This window comes from Argentina silus (genome assembly GCF_951799395.1).
Source record: "Argentina silus genome assembly, chromosome: X".
NCBI lineage: Eukaryota > Metazoa > Chordata > Actinopteri > Argentiniformes > Argentinidae > Argentina > Argentina silus.
The window spans coordinates 7,262,300-7,289,056 of NC_139653.1; the positions used below are offsets into that span (position 1 = coordinate 7,262,300).

At 42.2% G+C, this 26,757-nt stretch overlaps 1 protein-coding gene across 1 annotated transcript in view; it reads right to left on the reverse strand.

Moving 5' to 3' along the window:
* The window catches only part of adgra1b (adhesion G protein-coupled receptor A1b), a gene marked incomplete at both ends in the record, with an annotated part of 106,618 nt that overhangs the window by 17,517 nt on the left and 62,344 nt on the right, over nucleotides 1–26,757 (reverse strand). Inside the window, 4 exons of the mRNA XM_083696384.1 lie at nucleotides 187–310; nucleotides 2,068–2,195; nucleotides 24,874–25,082; nucleotides 25,647–25,854. Of these exons, the coding sequence (XP_083552510.1) occupies nucleotides 187–310; nucleotides 2,068–2,195; nucleotides 24,874–25,082; nucleotides 25,647–25,854 (669 nt within the window). The remainder of the gene's footprint in view (nucleotides 1–186; nucleotides 311–2,067; nucleotides 2,196–24,873; nucleotides 25,083–25,646; nucleotides 25,855–26,757) is intronic.

Here is a 26,757-nt window from a genome sequence, read left to right on the forward strand (position 1 = left end):
TCTGCTTTATGCACATGGGACTCATTGTCCCCAATACTGTGGAGAGAGAGAGAGGCTACATATTCAGAGCATCAAAGGGGGACAGAGGACTCGGTGCTCCACCACCACCACACAACTCAATAGACATTCATAATCAATTTTCTGGAGAGCTTTGAAAGCGACCAAATGAAAAGGCAGTGCACTTACTGCTTGACAGATGATGGGGTTTTTGATTCGATTGATGCCCCCGGCAAACACAGCGAAGGTCAAGGCTGTGTGGAAGCAGAAGTTGAGAAGCATATGCCATCCCTTCCGACTGATGCGGATTGTGCTGCCAAAAAGACAAGAACATACGCACAATAACCAGTCAAATCATATGTGTATTTTCAGTGTATCAGCTAGAAATATCCAAAAGTTATACTGTAGCTTTTTAAAATAATTTGAGACATTTATTGTTTAAATCCAATGAAGTGCATTCATTTCATGTTGTAGAATAACCTATATGTGACACTTATTACCATATTGCCACTGAGTGTCTGTCCATCTGTTACAGAACATACAATGTGGGTCAGTACATGGGTATTATCCTCATCACTATCATCATTGTCAGTGTTTTAAAAATCAGTCAGTATTAAAATAAAATCACTGAAGTGGTGTTAAGCAGAACATTGATTGTATGAGAGAAAACTACAGAGAGGAGCAGTGCTACTGTAAGCTCTGAGGGGTCCTGTCTGGGGGGGGGGGGGCTGCACAGTGAGGAGGAAGCTGCTGTCCACGGGCTAAACTCCACCCAGGAGAGGCCTTAAATCATACATATCCTGGGCTTTGCTCTGGGCTTTCACTGGGTCAAGTCCAGTGCATAAACCTGGCCCTACTCCACTACACCACCCCAGGAGAGCAGGTGGAAAAACTCCCCTTCTCCTACAGCTACACTAGGGACACAGTTGAATCGAGTTGAGTGTGTGTGTGTGTGTGTGTGTGTGTGTGTGTGTGTGTGTGTGTGTGTGTGAGAGGGAGTGTGTGCATGCTTACACAGATTCAAGTTCCTCTCTCACATATTGAATCCGGTTTGCCTGATACACGCTTTACTCTTGAATAAGTACCCAAGCATTACACACAATTCACACACACATTCCCTACGGTTACAAGACACTCACTTGATGACAGCCAGCGAAGCGACCCAGAGTGATTATACACATCTAGAGCATGCCTACAGTTAGGTGAGGAAAGCTAGGGTGTGTCTTTGGGGCAGGGGGAGATGAGGTGTTGTAGGGTGTTGTTCCTGCTGCAGAGGTGAGGTGAGGCAGGTTCCCTATGACTGCGGGAGGTCTGCAGACTGCAGTAGTCTGGTTGTAATATCTGGAGCCACAGATGCCCCCCCTTGCTCTCAGACTGCACGAGCCTGCAACTGTCTCCAGTCTTTCCTACAGGTGCCACACACTGATGCAAGCTGTAAACACTTGTCTATACTCTTTTACATCTGTCTATTCATCCACTTTAAATCAAAATCAAAGCGTTGTATCTAAAGGATAATTTCAAACATTTTGTTCCTTTATTCTCAACATTGTACATTGATCTCGAATCACTGATTCAAATGTTCCTGATTGGGGTGATGAGATATTCATAAAGACACATGGTGAGTATGAGGGCCAAAGTAACGACAGGCGTACTGCAGCGTTAGCCCTCAGGGGCCCTTATGGGTTGGGAATTAAACACACTCATTAGCTTGCTCCATATGGAACAAGGTAAGTGAGATGGCCTGGATCCTAAACAGAGATCTGATTGAGCTCCATCCACTTTTCAGTGCAGGCAGAGTCTGGCACACATGCATCACTCCCAGGCTTTAGATCTCTGAGTCAGACAGACTGCAGCTGTCTTCATGCCACCCCAAAGCAGCTGACTCAGTCAGAGCCCAGGAGTATGATAGGGGGAGACGAACCCCCCCCCCCCCCCCCAAAAAAAAAAAGAGAAACAGTGTTATATGTGATATATGCATGAGCCAGTTAGTGTATGTTGAGGTTTTGTCACACAAACAAACACACACACACACACACACACACAGATATTGAGGCAGTGTTGAGTTTTTACCTGTGGTGCACAATATAGGTGATGATGGAGGCGAAGAGGCAGAGCAACATGACCGCCGTGCAGGCATACACGACCGGGTGCAGAAACTCCCCAGGGTATGGGGGGAAAGAAAGCACCTTCTTCAGATCCTGAGAGAGAGAGAGAGAGAGGGGGGGGGTGGAGGGTCAGACACAACCTGAGGACTGAGAGATGGGACGATGTCGTCTATACATTCCTTATTCCATTCCAAGCATTACAATGAGACTGTCTTCCAATTACAAGCCTCCACTGCCTCCGCTGCCTCCACAAGCCTCCGCTGGGGTCCAGGTACCCACCATGGAAAAGGGCTGCCGCATTTCATCCACCCTGTGTAGACCAGCTTCTAGTATTTCCCCCACAGTTTCACCAAAATATCCCACCAGACATAAGTACAATTTAAAAAAAAAAAAAATTGTAATGCAAATGTATTTAATTTAGTTGTGAACAAACATGAATTCCACTTCAAATAAGCCATGTTCAATTATGGATGATATTCAAGTGATGAAAACAATGTACATCGATTATATTTTGCAAATTCAACCAACTATAAATGTTGATAAAAGAAATAACTAGGACATTGATTTGCCCCAAGGCATATTGTAAAATACACAGAGACAAGGAGGGCTTAATATGTATACTGTATATGCCCTGCAGAGAGCAGAAACACTCACTCAGTCACGCTTGTACAACTCATTACTAAACGGACAAAAATGTATGTCAAGCAAATGATACAGTCAGAAAACATTCTCCAAATTAGTAAAAGATCCATAGTACAGTAGCTCCCAGGGAGAGAGGATCATATGAGTGTTATTCCCTAACCCTAACCCTGACCCTATCTCATAATGACACACAGCCAGCAGACGGTCATTAGGAGTATTTCATTATCATGCTGCATCTCCTACATCTGGAACACTTTACAGGACTAGTAGAGAGGAGTTATCTCTCAACACGCACATACTCTCTCTCCCTCCCTCTCTCCCTCCCTCCCTCTCTCTCTCTCTCCCTCCCTCCCTCCCTCCCTCCCTCCCTCTCTCCCTCTCTCCCTCCCTCCCTCTCTCCCTCCCTCTCTCCCTCCCTCACTCACTCACTCACTCAGTGTTCTCCCCCAAAGAATGTAAGAGTGGCACTGCGCCATGCTGTGAACCTGGCGGCGCCATTATGTAAACATTTCAAAGCAAATTAAACTATATATTAAGTAATGATAGAGTAACTATCATTGATTGCCAACGGCAATGTTGTTCAAAACTATTATCAGGGTAATCAGATGTTTTTGCACATTCACTATGAACGCTAGCTTCATTGATTTGGCCTTACTGTAATCATCATATCATCAGTATGACAGTGGACAGGACCAGTGAGGTATGGATGGGAGATATGTGTCTGGGGTTGGGATGTCTCCCAAGGATGACTCCAAACCTCTGTATGTCCTCATGTGGCGTATACGTTCATGGCTGTGTACACAGCTGTCCACTCTCATCACTACGCCCAGCTGGGCAGAAGCCTCTTACCAGGTTCAACCACAGGTATCGCGCAGGGGCCTAGGGGGGCTTGTGGTGGGTCATGACCCTGCTGCACTGATAGGGGGGGCTGGAGCACTTACAAATATAACAGTGTGACGGAGAGAGAGGGACAGCCACTCAGACCAACACCCCCCACTGAGCTTAATGGAGCTTGAACTGAATGATGCAGGGAAGGAGAAGAGGAGAGGGAGAGTGACAGGGAGGGGTGGGGAGAGAGACAAAAGAGGGCGTGTTAGGATGTTGTAAGAAGGAGAGAGAGACAGAGGAAAGGGAAGAGGGAGGGAGTGGGAGGTGGGTGGTTACAAGCAAACTATGATTCTCAGCAATGTGAAATGACAGGAGCAGAATGGCCAGAGGCGTGATGAGGACAGCAGAGGGCAAGCTCTCAGAGTCAAAGGCTCTCATGGAACATATCATCATCACTAAGACTGTAATGAAGCTAACACTAGCTCCCCCTCCACCCCAGTTTGACAATTGACTGCACTTTCTTCTGTACTGCTGTTTGGTCTCTAGCCCCAGAGGTGAGCAGTGCATGTTGACTCAATTCAAACAAACTGTTTCCAGGCTAAGGACTGACATATCAAAGCATCTAACATACCATAACAGTAAAGCTAATAACAGACCAGCTGAAAAACTTGAAAAGCCAGCTAACAGTCCAGCTAACCAGCTCAGATTATCAGAGGGCTCTGTGGCAGCTTAGGGCACAAGAGAAGGAGAAGGGTGAGGGGTGAGATGACACTTAGACCAATGGGCCCAGAGACAAATGGCAAAGCACACTGCGGGGCGCCCTGAACAAATTGTTTGTATTGTTCCCAGTCCCAGTGTTTATGCTCCCGGGGTGATGCAGGGATAGACAGGCTGTCTTTCAGAATGAGAAGGGAGGAGGCTGCTGGGTAATGCCAAATACTGACAGACTGTCTCCAGCATTAAAGGGATAGTTCACCCAAACTACAAAATCACATTTTTAGAAGTAGTCTAGCATAGAAAGGACAGATTTCCATCCACACTTTGGTTCTTGGTTAAAAATGCTAACCTAGCGGTTAGTGACAGCACCCAGATAAACAGAACCAAAGTGAGGATTGAAGTCAGTCCTTGTCCATAGAAGGTAAGAAACCAAATATGTGATATTGTAATTTGGGTTAACTATCCCTTTAATGCTCTCTCATAATCATCAATGCCACTGTTGTCTAGTTGCATGACATAGGCAATAAATACAATGGACAACCATGTGTGCACAGTAAGGAGAACCTATACCCCCTATAGTGACTATGGGTTTACATTTTCCACATTGGCATAGCAGTCACGATATGAGTGACGATATGAGTGGTCAATCCCATCCCTGTAGAATCACTGGTCCCAAAACACAGGGTCCTCAAATTACACAATGTATTTACACTGTTAGTAGGTAGGAACAGTGTAATAGTAGATTCACTGATTCATTGATATAGTACTGTTGTACTTGCAGCATGTATAATTTCTGATTTGAACAGAAGATAAACTTATCTAGAAATTAGTAATCTAACATAATGATTAAGTGAGGTGAGGTTTGTTTACAAATCTACTCTATATCAACATTTCTATATATACTTCATAGTTTACACAAAGTATAAACAGGTATAATGTTAATGCTATGTAATTCCATTGTTATTACATTGTATTGACCTATGACTATCATGTAACTACACTGGTTTATAGATACAATATAAAGTGGGGTAGAATTCTTTACCACGCAGCCAAAACATAATGTCAGATAAGGATGGTAGCCAGCTTCCAATATGATTCCCTCACTACAGTTATGATCATGATTACTATCGTATTACATCACAGCATTATGTGACTTTATCACTGCATCTGCGGGCCTTCGTCCCAGACTCTGACAGCACAATTCATTACAGCTGAGCTGCAGTATTACCGTGCACACGACGGCTGAGCATATTCTGGATTAGCGCTAGCATGTTATGTCTAAGCATGCTCCATTGTCCTCTCCCCTCTGCAGATAAACAGGCTCTTTATCCCCTGTCTGTGTTGTAACTACAACTTTAATCCACATACTCTCCCTCCATGCCAAAATCACATTACCAGTTTCAATTAAACATGGCCCAATCCATGCACAGCAGAGTCCTACTGCAGAGAAACTGTGTGGGGTTGAGTAGCTGTGCCACCAAGTAATTTCAATAAGATGCAGTAAAGGAAACTTGGTTCCATTTCAACAAATCAGTGTGCTGTTTACTTGCAGACCCTCCCTCCCTGTCCTGAAAGTTTGATACATAAAAAAACGTAACAGAAATAAAACCACGGATTGCACCTTTAAGGACTATGGCGAGAGAGAGAGAGAGAGAGACAGAGAGAGAGATAGAGAGAGAGATAGAGAGACAGAGAGACAGAGAGAGAGATAGAGAGACAGAGAGAGAGTGAGAGAGAGATAGAGAGAGAGAGAGAGAGAGAGAGAGAGAGAGAGAGAGAGAGAGAGAGAGAGAGAGAAAGAGAGAGAGAGAGAGAGAGAGAGAATTAAAATCCTTTGGCAAACTGCCCGAGGGCTCCCAGCTCCATCCAGCAGCACCACGCTTTATCATCCTTGAACGGCCGTATGAACGCTGGAACGGAATTGGAGAGTGCAAATCAACCCTGTCTTTACAGCGCCAGATAACACAGCACAGAGGGGAGCAGGAGGCCAGTCAAACTCCTAGGGAATGGCAACATTCAGAAAACCTACACCCAACATTCATTAAGGTCATCCATTTGCAAATTCAACAAGACCCCTTGGCTGTCAGTCAGTTGGATGATCTGATTTTATTGTATATGCAAATATGGATAAGGTCAGACAAATATGATCATGCACATCTTCACAGACTAGGAAAACAAGCCCACTGTTGTGAGAGTAATCGAAGCAAGTTAAATCAATTAAACACTCCAAATCAAGGAGTCATATGAGATGATGAGTGAATCTCATTTGGACTACAGTGGAGAGTCCCTCTAGACAAGCACCGTCGTTTGAGGGTCATCCATATATAATCGGTGCTCTATTTATCAAGGGGTACTGTTTACACACAGGCATATGTCTCCAGAGTCTCTTTGCTCCTCAGATGAAATCTGTTTGTGAGTATAAATCATATCTTAATATTATATTAGTGTGTTATATTGAAATTCATCCACAGAGGCGACCGCAGTCTCTCCTCTAAATAGTGGACACAGAAATGTGAGTGACCCAACAGGATAAACAGGATGACCCCTGAACTTGTGTATAGCGGGGCCATTCTCTTTTCAGCATTAGATCAGGGTATGGTTGTTTGATTACTTCGAGGCAATCTTGGCATGTCATTCACAATACTGGTGAACTAGACTAACTATGGGTCAAAGGTATTAATGAAAGTATATCCATATACATCCATGTATGCCTCAGTTATAGTGCGATGCTCTCCTGTTTAAAATGAGTCTGTGAGTGTTTACTGACGTCCACGTTTTACTTGGCAAATTTGGCACTCAGCTTCGCCCACACATGTTATCTGTCGAATTAGAGAGTTACCTGAATATAATAGGACCTATCCTTGAATCATGAAAGCCCAATCAATTCCCACATTCAAGTGAAGGCCTAGTGGAGAGCAGAGCAGAGCAGAGCAGGCTGGTGGGCGCTGTCTGGGGCTGACGGAGGTGACTCATCTCTAGTACACAGCAGTCTCAATGGAGGCCGCTCTGTCTGCTCTCTGCATGCCTATACACACAAGCACCAGCTTGAACGGACATACCGACACGTCTCTCACACATACAGAGACACACACACAGGCATGCACACACACACACACACATGCAAGCACCAGGTTGAACGGGTGTACTGACACACACTCTCTCGCACACACGCATACACAGAGATGCACACAGGCAGGCACGCATGCAAACCACCCACCCACCCTCCACACACCCACACACACACTCCAAGCTAGAGCAATCTCTAGGCTCATCAGAAACACATCCACACATCTGTTCCTTTCCTGTCCACCACGTTTATTTCCCAGTGTCCCAGTGCCCTGCATAAATGATGATTCCATGATGCATTTTTTGTCTTTCTTTTGGCTCTATGCTACAAAATTTTGGATTTGAAATCAAACAATTACTATGAGGTTTAGTAGAAATTCTCATCTTATTTTTGATGGTAATTTGTGTACATATTGGTTTCACCATTTAGAAGTGACAACACTTTTTATACACAGTCCTCCTATTTTAGGGCACCATAAGAAATGGGACAGATTAATATAATGTCCAAATTAAGTACTCATGTTTAGTATTTTGGTCGACAATCTTTTGCATGCAACAACTGCCTGAAGTCCCGTTCACCCGACCAGACACTGCTCTGACAGGCCTGTACTGCAGCCATCTTCAGTTGTTTGTTTTGAGGTCTTCTTGCCTCTTTTCATCAGGAAATTAAATGAATGTTCAATTGGATTTAAATCTGAAGATTGACTTGGCCAGTCAAGAACTTTCCACGTTTTGGTTCCGAAAACCTCCCTAGTTGCTATGTGAGTATGTTTTAGGTCATTGTTTTACTGTATGATGAAGTGCCATCCAATCAATTTGGAGGCATTTGCATGCACTCGAGCAGACAAGATGTTACTGTACACTTCAGAATACATTCTGTTGCTGCCATCACCAGTTACATAATCAATTAAGTTAGCCAGTTCTAGTGGCAGCTATACATGCCCAAACACCCCCTCCACCAAGTTTCACAGATGAGGGGGTGTGCTGTAAGGGGCATGTCATTTTTCATGTTGAATTTATGTGTAGAGAGGCCAGTGCCACTTTTATCTACCCACAGCCTATGTGTGAAATCTGTTCTGATTGCCCTTTGACCATATTACATCAGATAATAGTGGTTTAATTTGATATAAATCACAAAATAACCTCAGTGTTTTCAATGCGTTTCTATCAGTTGGAGGGCAACCTGCCACCCAGCTGACAAATTTAACGTTTTCAGAGCCCATTGTGACGCTTAATGATAACAACCTATACAGGAAATCACACTGGTTAGGCTACTCCTAAAGCCTACACTTCCAAGCTGCGTAGCATAAAAAATAATTTAAAATGCATAAATTAACACAACCATTTTAGTATTTTCGTGTTGTAAAATGGAATTGATTACAGTTCTCTAAAATATGCAACATTTTGGCTACAGTAAAATCAGTGTTTGCAAGACAATTTTCTGTGCAGGAACTAATAGAATTCGTTAAATGAAGAACTTTACTGTTCCAAGGGGACCTGGATTGTACTCAGCATTAAAATCTCTTATAGTCATCTCTTGCCATAGGGCAAGACTGTCTAGTGGCGAGACAGATTGTCACGCTTTTGTTTGTTAATGAGAAACAATTTGAGCTTGTTGTAAGCGGAGCTCAAGCAAGCACACACTGGAGCTGCAGAAAAATGTGTAGCCTAAAGATCATGAATGTCACACATACCAATAACTGTCCAAGACTACAGCAATGATATGACACTTCTATGAAAGTTGTTCCTTGTTTATCCAAGGACACAATTTAGAATTTCTCTGATCAGACAATAATTTGTCCTTTTCCAAGTTGAAACAACAACTCAAAAGCTACTCCTCATGTAATTCATCCATGCTGTCATTATTGTTAATTCAGAATGAGAAAGAAATGCTCAATGATGACGTCTGGTGAAACACCTCAAACTAAATTTGTGGAAAAGGCCAGTTGGCTGTACATCCGTGACACACTCAAGCATAAACCTTAGATAGATAGATACTGTATTTTATAAACCTTAGATAGATAGATACTGTATTTTTTGTTTCTTAATAATAAATGTTATGAATATATTTGATATTTGAGTATGAATTACATGACTCAATGCATAGCTAATAGCTTAGACTATACCTTGTACCTCTTTGAGCTGTCATCGTGAATATTCAAATAGTCACATGCAGTGCCTTGCGTAACTATTGGGACAGTTAAGCATTTTTCTTGTTTTTGCTCTATACTCTATAAATCAAACAGTTACTATAAGGTTAAAGTACAGCTTGTCATCTTTGTTTTAAGGTATTTGTGTTGCTGCCACTCACCAAGCTAAGTGCTTTAGCTGTCCTGTTGTTCAGAAGTGTAATGGGTGCAAGTTCAGTATTTCACAGTACAGCTCATTATGTTTCATGGAAGCCAGCAGCACTACCTGGCAGGTCAGGAGGCTTGGTAATAGACAGCCCATGTCACGACCATCAGGTCAAGCATAAAAAACTCCCTGTGATGCATCTTAACCCGGTGCTTGGTGTGAAATGCAACTTCCACCGACAAACCTGCTCTCCCACCACTTAAAGGTGCAGTCTGTAATTCAAACAACAAAATGGCCTCTCCACTACTTTTTTGGTAAACAGATGAGGGAAGGGGCTGGAGAAATGTAACTACTCATTGTAGTTATATATAATGTCTAATATTATACATTGCCCTGCGTAAGTAATGGGACAGAGAAGCATTTTTTCTTCTTTTGGCTCTATACTCGAAAAGTTTGGATTTGAAACAATTACTATGAGGTTAGTAGAGATTCTCAGCTTTTATTTGATGGTATTTGTGTACACTTTTTATACATATTGACCCTATTTCATGGCACCAAAAGTATTGGGACAATTGACTGTGAATGTCTAGTCTTGATTCTAGGCTTTGCGTTAGGCTTTGGAGTCAACATGAGGACCAAAGAGGGGTCAATGAAAGTCAAGGAAACCATTATGAGGCTGAATAAACAGAAATCTAATCTGTGAAATATGGTGGAGGGGGTGTAGGAATGTATGGCTACCACTGGAACTGGCTCACTTGTCTTCATTGATGATGTAACTGATGATGTAACTGCTGACGGCAGCATCAGAATGAATTATAAACTGTACAGAAACATCTTTTCTGCTCAAGTACAAGCAAATGCAAACTCATTGGACAGCGCTTTATCATACAACAGGACAATGACCCCAAACATACTGGCATATCAACTAGGGAGTTTTTCAGGGCCAAAGTGAAGTCAATATCAAGATTTAAATCTAATTGAACATGCATTCCTTTTGCTGAAGATGAGACTTAAGGCAAGAAGACCTCAAAACAAACAACAACTGAAGATGGCTGCAGTACAGGCCTGTCAGAGTAGCGTCTGGTGGAGTCAATGGGTCACAGACTTCAGGCAGTTATTGCATGCAAAGGATTGTCCACCAAATACTAAACATGAGTGCTTAATTTGGACATTCAAATAATCTGTCCCATCGCGTTGTAATTTCCAAATAGTGAAACCAATATGAACACAAATACCCTCAATTAATAGCTGATAATCTATTCCAGATACGGTTTGAATGTTGTCATAGTGTCATAGTGTGTCTTATATTCATGTTAAACATATTAACTAAATTGTTGGCACACAATCTGCACGTGTTATGAGGGGAGGAGCATAAACGGTTTGCGTTGATCTATACCGGTATGCTTAAAACAACAGTATACCACCCAGCCCTAGATAGATAGGTAGATAGATGAAGGACAGAGAGAAAGAGAACGAAAGAAAGAGAACGAAAGAAAGAAACAGACACAGCCAGACAGAGACAGAGAAATTTAGGTATCATTATTTCTTAACGCCTAAGGAACTTAACGTTGACTCATAATGCGGGGCCCCCTCTCTATCCCCCCCACCCCCCCTTCTAACAACGATGCAATCTTTTCTTCCAGTTTTGATTATGGGCTGTGTGACATGATCTGGGCCTATCCCATTCCGCTGGCTGACAGTTCTGCTATATCTGTGCTATTTAGACCTAATTGGGCGCTCCATCTCATCCAGCATCCATTTACATGTTTGTGTCTCATTAGAGCATTTGTAAGGCAAGCACACTGGCTGGACGGCAAGGGGAATTTCACTGACCAGATTAGTTTTCACCCTTGATACCAGGGCATATCGCTCACCCACTGGAAGGGATTTGGGAGTGAATTGAGTGAGCTTTGAAGTTAAACCACATCAGTGCAAAGCCTGATCTGCATAGAAATACAAATGTGCAACATGACTACACAACGGCAAGTTCAGCACCAGACACTCACCTCCGCACACACTGATGCCCCTCGTCGCACACACACACACACACACACACACACACACACACACACACACACACACACACAACCTTGACAAATACTGTCCTCAAACAACAAATACTTTCACAAGCTTTTGAACCGCCTCTCATTAAAATGAGAACATTTCCCATTGTCATTTATTATCCAAGGGCAAACATTATTAGCCTAGTTCAAATGTAGTCATTGTTCTAAAAGGGTTTGATGACACAAGAACAGCTAGGCGAGTTATAGTTATAGCTGTCGAGCAAACTGTTAATGTTGCCTTAAGTATGAATGAGTGATAAGACATTCAAAGGGTACTTATTGGACCTTGACACTGACACATCCCTCCCCCTTAAAGTTCCTCTTTAAATTACACACAAGTCTAATTTTCTGCTGTCCTTATCAGTCCTAGGAGTGCACAGGTTCGACGTCCATCAGTAAGTGTGCTCTGATTGCCAGCGAGCACCCAGAAATAAATGTTCCAGGGAGAGAGAGAAAGAAATAAAGGTAACACTTTACTTTGGCATACAGTTTTATATATATATTATACAGTTATGTATAATGTGTTATAGAGTATTATAAGACTTGTTTTTTTGCATGGGTAGATCAGCTTAGTTCTATCAAATAGCATTGCTTGCATAATTTTTAGTCCCTTTTTATTTATTTCTACCCCAACCCTCCGGTTAACCCATCTTTCCCAGTATATTACCATTTTACTATTTCCTTTTGCAATGCATCCTTCTATTTTACTGTGATGTTTTACAAAGGTCTTGAAGCTCTCTATTTGTATAATTTCTGCTGTTATTATGACTTAACAACCATTCCTAGACCTAACTCCAAAAGTGAGCCACTGATGGACAGTATCAAAATATACACTCACTGAACACTTTATTAGGAACACAATACTAATACTGAGTAGGGCGTCCCTTTGCTCTCAAAACAGCCTCAATTCTTCGTGGCATTGATGGATGTTGGAAACATTCCTTTGAGATTCTGGTCCAGCACGCAATTCCTGCAGATTTTTCAGGTGCACTTTCAAGCTGTGAATCTCCCATTCTACCACATCCCAAAGGTGTTCTATTGGATTCAGATCCGGTGACTGGGAAGGCCGCTGAAGAACACTGAACTCATTGTCATGTTCATGAAACCAGTTTGAGATGACTTTTGCTTTGTGACATGGTACATTATGATGCTGGAAGTAGCCATTAGAAGATGGGTAAATTGTGGCCATGAAGGGATGCACATGGTCAGCAACAATGCTCAAATAGGCTGTGGCATTCAAGCCATGATTGATTTGTATTAACGGGCCCAAAGTGTGCCAAGAAAACATTCCTCACACCATTACACCACCTCCACCATGAGAAGGTGTACAGGTGTTCCGAATAAAGTCCTCGGTGAGTGTATGTTAGGCTGTTTAAGAGAAGCTTTGAATCCTAAGCCACCTGCCCAGTGATGAGTACATGTTTGAAGCACAGTAGACCAACATACAGCACTATAGCAGGTATCAAAGTTGTGTGCGGGAAAACCTTGTTAGTGCATCGGTGAAGTTATGGGTGGTGGTGCTCATTTTGAATTTCCTGTCTTTTGCGGCTTTTAACAAGCCATAACTCACTTAAAACATTGTTTTTGGTCATTAATCTCCAGGGTTTTTAAACCGGAAGGTTAACTGTTGTTAAATTACAAAAATGTGATTGCATCACTATCCTGCGAGACAATACAATTAGCAAAGCAAAAACATTTAAGAACTAGGTTTATTCATAAATATGCAGTGGTTAACTAGTTTGGATGCAAAACAAAACTTCAGCTACCCTATGATGCAACAATGAACCGGTTGTGAGATAGCGACATGATAGTATGGATTTTTTGACCAACACAAATTGCATGAATGTCACAGAGCATCAGCGGTCAACCCAGGCAACCAGACTCGAAGCTTGGACAGTATGAATAATGTGATGACCCTCAAGTCACCTGTAAGCTGAGCTAAGCTGTTATCCTAGCAAAGGCACCCCTTTCACCAATTTCATTATAGTTATCTGCTTAGCTTTCATATAACGTAGCTAGATAGCTAGCTATAGTCTAGCTAGGCGAACTCTAGGCATGGCCCCATGGCTAGCTCTAGCTGTGATTAACGTTGTTAACTATGGGTAAAACTAAAATAATAGTAATCACACCCAAACCACATAGTGTTTGCTAAACCTTTTTGTTTATTGATTTGATCTCATTCTCAGCGAATATGGTGGCCATGAAGGGGGAGCTATTCTGTCCCCTACATTGAGAGCCCCATCCCCGGAAAACAAATGGCTGTGGAATGTCTTGAGGTGTCACTGTGATGTGATGTCAGCAATTCAGATGCAATAAGATGAATGATGGTTGGTGGTCTCCTTATCCACAGCTCCTAATTTAAATACTGTGATTTTTATGGTGATATAAAAAGCAGAGGTCAGGGAAAAGCTCTCTCTCTTGTTCCTGTGTCCTGTTGTGAGGTTCTCATCATGTCGTGAGTAGCATTGTTTTGAATGCCTCATTTGATTCACTCTATTTGACCTTTCTTGCACCAAATCCGCACAAACTCAACAATTCTTTGCACATAGTAATAATTACATTGGAGTCAGATTATCAATATTAGATATGCTTTGCTATTCACAAAATATAGCCAGAAGTCTCTGCCAAACCATTGTGTGAAAACTGATATTATTATAAAATGCTCTCCAGCCAACCTCTGATCCATCCATCCATTGACGTCTTGAAACTAACTAACCCACTACTAGTGGTGGTCTGGTGGGGCAGCACATTCAACAGATGTCACTGCAGCTTAGAACGTTCATGTTAGACTAGCATTCATCAAAATAGTTTTTGGTCTTCACCACACATCGTCTATGGGCACATGAATGTGATATTTTATACATTTAATAAAAACTGTATTACCTACGAACATAACTCGGTCTCGATTCAATGCTCTGAGACATTACCTGATGGGACCCGAAAGCTGCATCCTAATCGGTTGTATAGATCGGTTGTGTTGCTGTAGGTCTGACTAGAGAAATGTCTTAATTTGTATGCACATTTTTTAAGGTACCTGGTAAATGAAAATGGCTGAACTAATTGTTACAATATTCAGGGGGTGTGTAGAGATTGGCATGGTGCGCAGACATACGAAATTACATAAAAATCGGTCAAACGGCTGAGAAATTAGCCTAGGCGATTTGGCATTTTCAATGGTCGGCATAACAAAGCCATGCCTAATGATCTATTGATTCTGGTCAGCATCACTTACACAAGCTATAATATCCCATCCATCACAAACAGCCACCGTAAACTTTCAACCCAGCCTTCCGTGATGAAAGGAGATTGTCTGTAGTGATTTTCTCTACTCAGGGGGCAGAGTGCATCCTGGGAAACGGTCTTGGCTGGTAAGTCAGACAGACAAACAGACACACAACCAAAGCTGAGCTGGAGCACATGGCACACGGTCCCTAATAGAGACGTGTTCGTCTAGACGGGCCGGCATTGTGTAAATGAGGCACTGTCCGCTTTAGTTAGAGCGATACACAATAACAAGGGCATTTCTGAGGTTGTTTACAATGTCATTTTGTGTCTTTGTCTCTCCAGAGATGTAGCGATGGTGTAGGAGAGGTCTAGTGGTCCTGATAGGGAGGACGGCTGCTGGGGAATCACTAGTGTGAGAGAGCTACTCACAGAGTAAGATTTATATTATATGTATGATATTGTTGTGAATAGAATGATCCCTTCATCCCTTCATTGTACTACTGTAAAAAAAAAAAGAAAAAAAAAAAGAAAAGACAAATGTACTCGTTGTTAGTCTCTTTGGATAAAAGTGTCTGCTAAATGTAAAATAAGTAAATGTAAAATGTATGCGACACAAATCGTTTGTGTCTGATGGGTAGGAGCTACATGCAGAGAACTTGTAGAACGTTTTGGAGACAGGAAACCCAATGTGCTTGTGTGTGTGTGGGAACAGAACTCTTGACCACTATCTTACTATTTACATGCTGCTGATACAATGACAGTGCTGTTTGATCTCCTATTGTGAATGGTGATCAACGCTCCTCTCTCACACTCTAAGTGTTATCTGGATGATATTGTCACAGTTGAGTGGACAGGACACCCTGCTGATCTGCCACCCAATCTGTTGGTAACACTTGTAAATTCCATGACATTGTAATGTATATGGTTCGCCAGAAGGCTTCTCCCATTCAGTGGTGGTCTCTGATGTGTTACTATGGACGCAACATAAAGACGCAACAGCAATACATTTGTTGAGTTCCTGGTTTAGGCTTGAGTGCACCAACTCTTGCGCTATGATGCGTATAGCCTTAGACTTGTGGTGAAACTTCCATTTGCAACAGTCTGTACTCATTTATTTTGTAAGTTTCTTTTAACTATTACATCGCTTATTTTGTATTGATACAGAATCCTCATTCTTCCTATTTGCCTCAATGTAATATTGTGCGCTGAATGTAACGGCTCTGCTAAAACAGCATGACATACTCGTGACCAGCTTTTTACGTTGTTCACTTTAATGTTCATATGCATGTGCAGAGTTGACAACACACAGACTTGAGCCATCGACATAAACTCCTCACGATATCTTTTATCTCATGCATGGTCATAGCATATTGACATTCTTACTGTAATCTATGAGTGTCTATCATACAGAGATGAGCAAATCATTATCAATCATTATCAATCATATTATATCTTTTGGAGTCTGATGTATCTTAATGTTAACTTGTATCACTAGGTCATGTGACCACTATTATGTAGAGTTCGCTTTATCATGTCCATAAATGCCTGAAGTTTATTAGGGAATACATGTACAGATCTTCAGTGCTATTGCTTGTATACTTTCTTCTCCTCTTCAGGGTCAGCAAGTTCTGTTTAAATCATTAATGTTGATTGATCAATGTGAGTGTTTGTGTGTCTTGATCCTATATTATCAAACGTCTCTGATGTGACGTCATCTGGAGGCTTACATGTTAGAAATGACATAGCAGAGCTAACTATAACCTGACCTCTTCTCTTGCCAGTCATTTCCAATGTTCATTTAGCTAGCTATCTATGGCACTCTTAAAGTGATGCCAAAACACATCAGACATAAATGAAATGCAACAACACAATTATTATTCATAAACAACTTGTCAGCATGGAACATTTTACAATTGAAGTGAACTTAACACCGCTCCCCATAAAGCTGTTTTGTTGCTTATAGCTACCAATTAATCAGCTGCTTTCTATAAACAACATAAACAAATGTGAAACCATTGAATAGCCCATAACTTTCCTTGGATAGCTCTGCATCCGCATGCATGCACGCACACCGATGGGCACACACACACACACACACACACACACACACACACACACACACACACACACACACACACACACACACACACACACAGACACACACACACACACACACACACACACACACACACACACACACACACAAAGTGATTTGAATAACAATATAGTTTACACTAACCAATTTGTATTAAAAAAAAAGGATAAAAATTGAGGCGGCTATCACATTCAATTTGTTGTGTCAGGGAAAAAAGGCCCAACACTGACTAATGGCTGACTACAGCAATGCCACGGCAAAAACTGTTGATAGTTCAGATTAATGGTGAGGCAGTGCAGTCGGAACTCATTACTCAGAACGAAAACAATCTGGCAAGCAGCAATCTGTTATGGAAGTGAGGATCACTGGCCCTGCTACTGTAGACTGACCCCAAACATACCTGGTGATTCATAATAATTCATTACAAAATTTATCTCAAAGTGCTTTCCAAGTTTTTTTTTTTTTTCCAAGGCTAAATAAAAACAAATCTAGGGAGACCAAGAATAAAAAATAAAACAAAATAGAAGAGAGAAGGTGCTAGGCAAACAATCACATAATTTAGGGACAGGGTTAAGTGAAGGTCAGCTGGTAGAGGTGTGTCTTGAGGCCAGGACCAGGCCCAGACCAGAACCGTTGACCCCAGAGACCAAATGAGCAGTGACATCCTTTTAACACACAGCTCAAAACCTCAGACAGACTACACAAGGCCTAATGCCTCCTCAACACAACAGCCTATTGAGAAATACTATCTACTACTGTACAGTACAGTACATAAAACAGACAGAACGGCACCTGAATAGGGCAAAAAAGGGTTAAGAAACTGAACCACATTTCATTTTCAAATAGACTAATGACTAATAGAATAGGAGTTCTATGAGTTCAGTGATGACTAAAATATGTTACGAAATTAAAAGCATTATTCATGACCAGGTGTCCAAGCAGCTGAAATATATATATATATTTTTTTTTAAATGAATAAAGAAATTATACTTTGTTTCTGTACCAGACTCTGCCTTGCCTCTCAGTTGGAGGCCAGGAGACAGCCTGTTCACCTACACATACAAGGACATGGACGTGTGTCTCCTCCGTACACTGCAGAGTGGGCGAGGTACATCACCTTAACCTGTGCCCCCTGAACAATGGCTTAGTCATGCCTATGAGACCAAGACAACACACATACTGTACATTGTTTATTATTACATTTATTTATATAACCAAAGCAATAAGAACATATTACAGTTTTTTTGTTTTGTTTATGTAAACAAATGATGTCTAGCTTGAAATCATGTTAAGAAAGAGTAAGGCTGCTTATATGGAATGGAAATCTAGTGCCATTTGCATGTTAAATTGTTGGAAATCACTGATTAGCTGCCTTAATTGTGATGCTGAGCCATCGAAAGCCTTTGAAAACCGTCTGAGTCCACTCAGCATCACAGCCAGCCTGCCCTACAATAGCAATAGAGCTCTGAACAGCTCCTCTTCTATTGGCTTATCGCTCACGAGCATTTGTTATGATAGGTTACTTTTTGCCAGCCTCTCTCCCTGCATGCCACTCTACTGTCTCAAAAGGTCTGTTTGTGCATGTTAAAGGGACAATCTGGGATTAGTAAATGTTTAAATTATTGATATAGAGCCAGTATTGTCAAAGTGGGGTAGGCGTACCCCTGGGGGTATGTGGATCGATATAGGGGGTACGTGAAATAAATCTGTGATTTACCTTCCCAAACAGTCCTGTTGAATAACCAACTGCAGTCTCAGTACCAAAAATAAATGCATGCACCCTATCCAACAGAATAATATTATCACAATGTCTAATATGTAAGGGATAATGTTCATAGAATATCAATTAGGCTACAAAATAACCGACAGTGTGAATCGCGCAGGGTCGTTAAATTTAGCTGGAACGCATTTCTCGAATGTTGCCTGAACATAATCCCGCCTACACGACCCATTAATTATGTTAAATAAGGAAACGAAGATAAGAAAGAAAATAAGAAAAATCGAAAAGTGATAAATACTAACTGGACAATCTGATCACCACTGGTTTAATTTTTAAATGACAATTATTTTGGTGATGGAGTGCATTTAGGTGCATGGGAAGGCATCTTGAGTGAGGGGTGCTGCCATGCAAAAGCCACAATTGTAACCTTGAATCAGCTACATTTAAGTTGCTCTTTTCGTTATATTTGCCCCATCTAATCATTGATTAGATAATGAGGGAAGTATTCTCTGGCTTCGTCTCATGCACTCTTATTGTCGTTTCTGTCTCTCTCTCTCTCCCACACGTACGCAAAGGGACGAGGAGGAGGAAGTTGACTCCGACTTGAACCCTGACCTGGAACTGGTGTGTGAGTCGGACCAGGAAGGGAAAGAGGACATTAACGTCTCCCAGTTTACTTCGTTCTTAAAATTTTACAAATTTACTTTGACCATTGGATGAGCAAGGAGCTCTGGAAATGGAGAGGATGGAGATGGAGGAAACACAGTTTCCGAGATTTAACTGTCCCGAGTGTGACCGCTGGTTCACCAGTGCTACGTCGTTAGGCTCTCACAAGATGTGGCACAGGAGCACCAAGAAATGTCTAACAGCGACAGATACTACTAATAAGGCAGGTCTAGAAGCGTCTTACATGGTCAGTTATAGAGTGGCTAAGTCAGGCAAGCCTCACACTATTGTGGAGGACTTTATTGTCCCCGCTGCTATGGAAATGGCTGAGAAAATGTTGGGGGAAAAGGCCAAACGGCCTTTCGGAAGATGCCTTCATCAGACAACACTGTGTCACGACGCATCAGTGACATGTCAGCAGACGTTTTGAAACAGTTACTACTTCGCATACAAGCCAGTGAATTCTATGCATTACAGTTGGACGAATCAACTGATGTAGCGGGCCTGGCTCAGCTACTGGTATACATCAGGTATATTCATGGAGGGTCTATTCAAGAAGACATCCTCTTCTGCAAACCACTGGAAACCAGGACAACTGGGCAGGACATTTTTGGACTACTAGACAGCTTTATAACATCACATGGACTTACGTGGACCAAATGTGTTGGAATCTGTACAGATGGTGCAAAAGCCATGACAGGGAGACATAGCGGAGTAGTCACTTGAGTGCAAGCAGTTGCCCCCGATGCCACTTGGGTACACTGCAGCATCCACAGAGAAGCGTTTGCTGCCAAGGGAATGCCTGACAGCCTGACTGAAGAATTGAATAAAACAGTGAAAATGGTGAACTTTTTTAAAGCAAGGCCCCTGATCTCACGCCTTTTTTCCACCTTATGTAACAAAATGGGCAGCGGTCATTTAACGCTGTTACTCCATACTGAAGTGCGGTGGCTATCAAGGGGGAAAGTTTTGGCACGTTTTTTTTTTTATTGAAAGACGAGCTTAAATTGTTCTTCATTGACCACCCTTTTCATTTGTCGGACAAGTTGCATGATGATGAGTGGCTCACAAGGTTGGCCTATTTGGGGGATATTTTTACTTGCCTGAATGAATTGAATCTCGGACTGCAGGGCCTCTCAGCGATGATATTCAATGTGCGGGACAAAATTGAGGCCATGATTAAAAAGCTGGAACTCTGGTGCAAACAAACTCAGACTTGCGGACAGTGTCAAATGTGACATAGGGAAACACCTCGGCGAGCTGGCTGCACAATTACGCACAATTACTTCCTCGAAACAGACGACAGAGATAACTGGATTCGTTATCCCTTTTCCTTCAACAACTCATGCCACCTACCTATGTCTGAGCGAGAGAGCCTCACTGAGATATCCACCAACGAGGCAATGAAAATTGAGTTCAATCAGAAGGCGCTGCCAGATTTCTGGATTGCCTTGCCTTTCTCAATTGGCAAATTGTGCCATTAAGACTTTGATGCCCTTTGCAACAATGTACCTATGTGAGACTGGGTTCTCAGCTCTCACCAGCATGAAGACAAAGTACAGGCACAGATTATGTGTGGAAAATGATCTAAGACTGAAACTGTCTCCAATACAACCCCACATTGCAGCGTTATGTGAGGCCATTCAAGCACATCCCTCACATTCATCTGTGGTGATGTGAGGCATTATGTGTTCAAGTTCAAGTTTATTTTGCCCAATGTACAAGTACAACTTGCAGCAATATGCTCTGCTGCCAACTCCTTTTCTAACTGTGCAATGTGTGTGTATACAGTGCGTAAAGTAATAGTACTATGTACAGTAAAGTGGATGTGTCTCTGGATATTTACAGAATTATCGATACAGGTTGTAGTGCATGTGTGTTCATTTTTACAGAGTTTACAGTTTTGTAGTCCACTATAGTCCATATAGCCCAGTTCAAATTGGCAGGTACAGTACGGTTTATGGCTATAGTCCAGTTTCTTACTGACCAGTTTTGTTGACCTTGTTATGTGTTATGTTGTGCGTGAGTTTAGGTGCTGATCACCTGTTTGAAATCCAAATAAAAAGCAGGAATTATTGGTTATTCTGTCTCATATATTTATAATTTATGTATTATATATATATATATATATATATATATATATATATATATATATATATATATATATATATATATATATATATATATATATATGTGTGTGTATATATATGTGTGTGTGTTTACTTTTTCCGTGGTGCTGGGGTACTGTAGAGTGTGTGTGTGTGTGTAGGATGTAGAGTGACTGTTAAAAGTTTGGGAACCACTGATATAGAGCCATTGATTCTTGAGGAATGTAACTTATAAATGCCTCATGAGCTTAGTTCAACTGTTTTACCCCATCAGAACCCACAATATAAACTTGTTTAACTCCATAGTTTGTAAACAATACAATTGTAAACAAAAACTGTATAGCTTCAAACATGATTTAAAACATGGTTAAAATGATCATGTTCATCCCATGGATGATCACACCTGTTTGATACATTCCTCCTTCTATTTCATGCATTATAATGAACCGTCATCTGATTTCTACCTCCTAGCCCCCTTGGTTACATTCATCCAGTCCCATCCCTCAGCTGTTTACCAAATAAAGTGGCGGGAAAATGCTTTGTTATTGTTGGAATGCCAAATTGCCCCTTTAAACAGTCTGGAGCAGTGGAGCAATCGAATGGAGCAATCGAATGGAGAACCCCCCCCCCCCCCCTTAACAGCTTATGTTTACCCCCAATCTAAAATGCTGGCAAGAAAAACATACACATGGGTTAAGAGGGAAAAGGCCTTGTCACCATGATCAGGGCAAATGATCAGACTGAAATGCTGTTAATGAGTGACTCAGCCATCCCTCTCCAACCAATAGACACAGGCCTACACACACACAGAGGAGGAGGCTGGGCTGGAGCTGTCCATGGTGCTGAGACCTGGAAAGCAGTATGTTCTATGTGTTTCTCTCCAGCATATCATTCAACACGGATGTCTGCTCAAATTAGGCAAATATGAACCGATTGTATCGTAGTATTGTGATTATAATTGTGTAGGCTTTTTCATAACCTACAATGGTGCCATTGGTAATCTACTGTACCTGCTTTCTATGTGAACATAGCTCAGATTGTTCCACAAGTCAGGCCTCTGTTATTCATAACTATATCAATATTCATATCAAGGGGATACTCATAGCCAAACAGAAACACAAGGCTGACATGGAGCTCCTGCGGTATTAGACATTTTGATCACAGGTCTAGGAAAGACTATGTTGAACATTTAATTCTCTCTAAACTAAGTCAAAAGCATCTCATTAAAATGATTTGAATGGACCAAATCATAACTGGATAGTGGATACCTATCCCCAGGGACAATAGTATTGGTCTGTCACACTATTTGTAGACTAATCATCTCCACACAAGCTCCAGAGAGCTTAAGGAAAACTGCCTGCATTAATTAATTACAGATGGAGACTGCAGCCCTTTTAGGCATTTTTTTCCCCCAAAGAGGAGATGATTTTATTGTCTGAAAACTGTCTTTCACGGTTGAACCGTGTCATTCTGTCCAAAGGTGTAGACAGTACCTGATGGTTTGTTGCTTACTAGGCTGTATTGCAGCCTTGTTTCTATTGCCCACTCAGAGGGGGAAGAGAGGATGACTTGGGACTGTGCAGGCAGTGATGGACTCTGGGTCCACTTGATCTGATCATACTGTGCTGCAGAACTGCCCTCATATCCCTGATGAAATCATAAAAGTGTCCAAGATACGCTCTTTATGAAACAGCTTTTCAGCATTGCTCTCATACTCAAAAACCACAAGAAAAGTTTTACTATAGAGTTTTTCAACTTATTGAGGGCCCTTGATTTCACTAGCTCAGCTGCTGCCAATCTATAGGCTATTGTAGCCTTTATTCTGGATTTGAGTTTATTTCAGTGATCCAGATCTGGGTGGGGGCAATGTAAGTGTCCCTATATCAGTTCATGATAAACATAAAATTAATATAGCCAATACTAACATGGCAACAACCGCCCCAGCTTGCCATGAGGAGATCATGCAACAGGTTTGTTTCTACAGAACCAACCCGAGACAGGGTTAGACACAACAGAGACAGTGCAGACAAGAGAGTGATGTCACGAGTCCGTAAATAAGGGTCCTTTTCTCGGGCACTGCAGAGACTACTGCGGGTGTGGTGACTGCATTAGTAAACGCGCGATCTCCGCGCAAACACCCGAATAAAAAGCACCATATCCTATCATTGACTAGACCATAGTGCAGCAGCCCTCCACCACCACTGCCCTCACTTCTATTTAGTGCCCTGAAGTTCAAATCATTACTCTCTTGTCAAGTCCATTTACTAAATTGGCTCGCGATCGCACTTAAGTCTTGCGCTGACAGCCACACATTGCCTACCCAATGACTCTGCGCAGTCAAGCACAGCGAAATTCGTTTTCCCTAAACCAGGTTGGATATTAAATACATACATTGCCACAGCCCGACGCAATGACAATCTGACATCTGCTCTCCATCTGACAACAGCTTGCTATTCCACGCACACCCTCGCCTGCTCTCACAGCCTCCGATGCCTCTTATTCTCTCTCACACATACCAACACTCTTTCATTTGTTTTTTTCGACCCAGCTTATTTCTGCACATGAATAATAACGAAACTGAGCAACCTCATGAAATATGCAGATAAAAAGCAACTCGGGAAACACTGACATTTCACAGGACAATTTTCATGCACTATCAAGGACTGACCTCCCAGTCTAGCGAATCCCACTCTTCGGTAAACATCCGGAGGATTGCTGTTCTTCCAAAAGCGGACTAGGTGCAGCGGCACTACAGAACGACTGAACGATGCGATACCATTGCGCTGTTGATATTAGGCTATCCACATGAATTCCATTTTAATATGGAACGTCGACAGTTGAGGATATTAGGAAATATTCACACCGCGACGTCAACTCGAGCGAGATAGATTGACGATGCTGGGCTTTACAATCGAACATTTCGGTGGGCAAGGTTGCAACCAATTAGTAGCCTACACCACTTGCGCTCGCAGGCGAACACTGACTAGGCGCTCGTTCTATTGAGCGTCGTTTCGATTTGAGCTGCTATACTGCTTTTAGAGGAGGTGGCAGCCAAAAATAGGCCTACACGCAACTTCTTATTTCCAAAATGTGTGGGAAAAAATGTATCGAAATCCTCAGCCATAGTTCCTATTGCGCATTATCGCCATATCATTTTCTTCAACAGGACTGTAGCTGTTAAGCAAGCTTATGGTCTAGAATATATCATGAAGTGGTTCGCAAAGCACGTGACCCTAGACTCGCGTGGAAAGGAAATGCATTTGATACATACTAAGCAACAAGCCGCGCTTAGGCTTGGGACAATAGTGTCCTGCGCGAGGATGGGAATGAACACTTGGCTACTCACCATTAGCACCGCAAAGTTCTTGTGATGAGTGCAATGAATGGTGGTCGTGTTGCCCGCGGAGCCCGTTATGTGGCACCCCTCTGCCCGCCAGCCACCGTGTCCATCTAGCAGGTCAAAATCCCAGTAGGCTGCGGTGGGGTCTACACCCAGCGCGAAGTGCCTTAGAGCGATGGTAACGGAGTGCACGCCGCTCCCGAGGCTGCACCCATCTGCAAGAAAGCGACACATTAAATTAGGGAAACCAAGTGGAAAGTCTTAAAGTGCAGTATCCAAGACGCGTTGGACACACACATACACAGACCCCCCCCCCAACACACACACACACACACACACACACACACACACACACACACCCACACACACACACACACACACACACACACACACACACACACACACACACAATTGTATGTTATTGTGGCGGCGACTATTGCCATAACTTTAATCTGGACAGACAGCCCTTAATCATTGACAGATTCAAAGTTTTAAAGGTAGGCTGTACACATTTGTCAGGGAGTACCTCAGTAATAATCAGGAAAAAACGCAGAAAATAGATAATGTTACAGCACGTTATTAAAATCTTTAATGAATTATGTGTTTAAAAATAATAACATCGATCTGTTCTTATCGAAATATGGCAACATTGATCGAATATCGAAATATTTGCGCAGAATTCTCCAATTTGTGTATGCATGTGCGTCCCTGTTTTTGTCCCCGAGTGTCGGCAGAGCGTTGACATCATAGGCATGATGAGAAAATGGATTTCCTCTTACCTAATTTGGTGAAAGCAACTGGTGTTGAAACGCTCCTACGTTTTCCATCATCTGCAAGATTTGACGAATTCCCTGTGCAAGGAAATAGTTTCCCATTTCGAAAGACAATAAACTGCAGCTTGCAAGTCGAGTTATCAACAGATTGCAACGCAGAGGGGTTTGGCGTACCAGCCAGCGGTAAATGGATTGAGGCGACTGCCACTGAGTTCTGCGGATAGAATAAAAAAGGACAAATGAAAATGAAATAACGCCATTCACTAGAGATGCGCTGAAAATGTTAACTCCATAACTCCAATTGCTTCCCTTTCGAAGATTGTTAGCGTCCAAAGAGCACAAGTAACCATGGGATAGGTTTCACTCTGTCTGAAGCGCTCTCGTGCGCCTATTTGGTCAGGCTCCCTGCCGCAGAGGTGGAAATGGTTCTTACCATCTCAGCTCGAGGGCACATCAACACTGCAGCGATGATTTAAAGGGACAAACGGTCTCACTTTATCTACCCCTCACAGGCCATACGCACCTAATATTATATTTTGGGAGCTTTACGAAGAAGACTGTTTTTAGCTAAACATTACATGCTGCATGGGTGTGGACAAGGGGGGGGGGGGGGAGTTGACTGACTGTACTACATTAGGTACCCAGAGCAAGCACTCTGCCATGTCTGTCAAGTCTAATAATATAAAAGTGTTATGAAGTGTTACCATCAGCAGATCAGACCTAATGTATGACCACACACATAGTTAATGTGACCCCCAGTGATGAATTGATAATATTTTGCTCAAACATTACAATATTTCTTACACATACTCCTGCCACTGTTGACTCATATGTTTGCACTGCAAATGTGTTTCCAGAAAAGGTTCAAATACATTGCTAGTTACTGTAGAAAGACATCTAGGCTCCTGAGTTTCGTGATCAATGCAAAGTCAGATGAGATATCCCTGGGAGAGATGGAAGCAGTGGAGGGATTTGTGGGTTAACACTGGCCCATATAGTGCCCATCACAGTGAACTGCCTCAGCCGTTTAGTAGTCCAACTCCAGAGTATTAGCTCTAGGGTTATTACTGGGAGGAAAAAATTAAGGGCACATTTCTGAATCACATTAAACAAAATG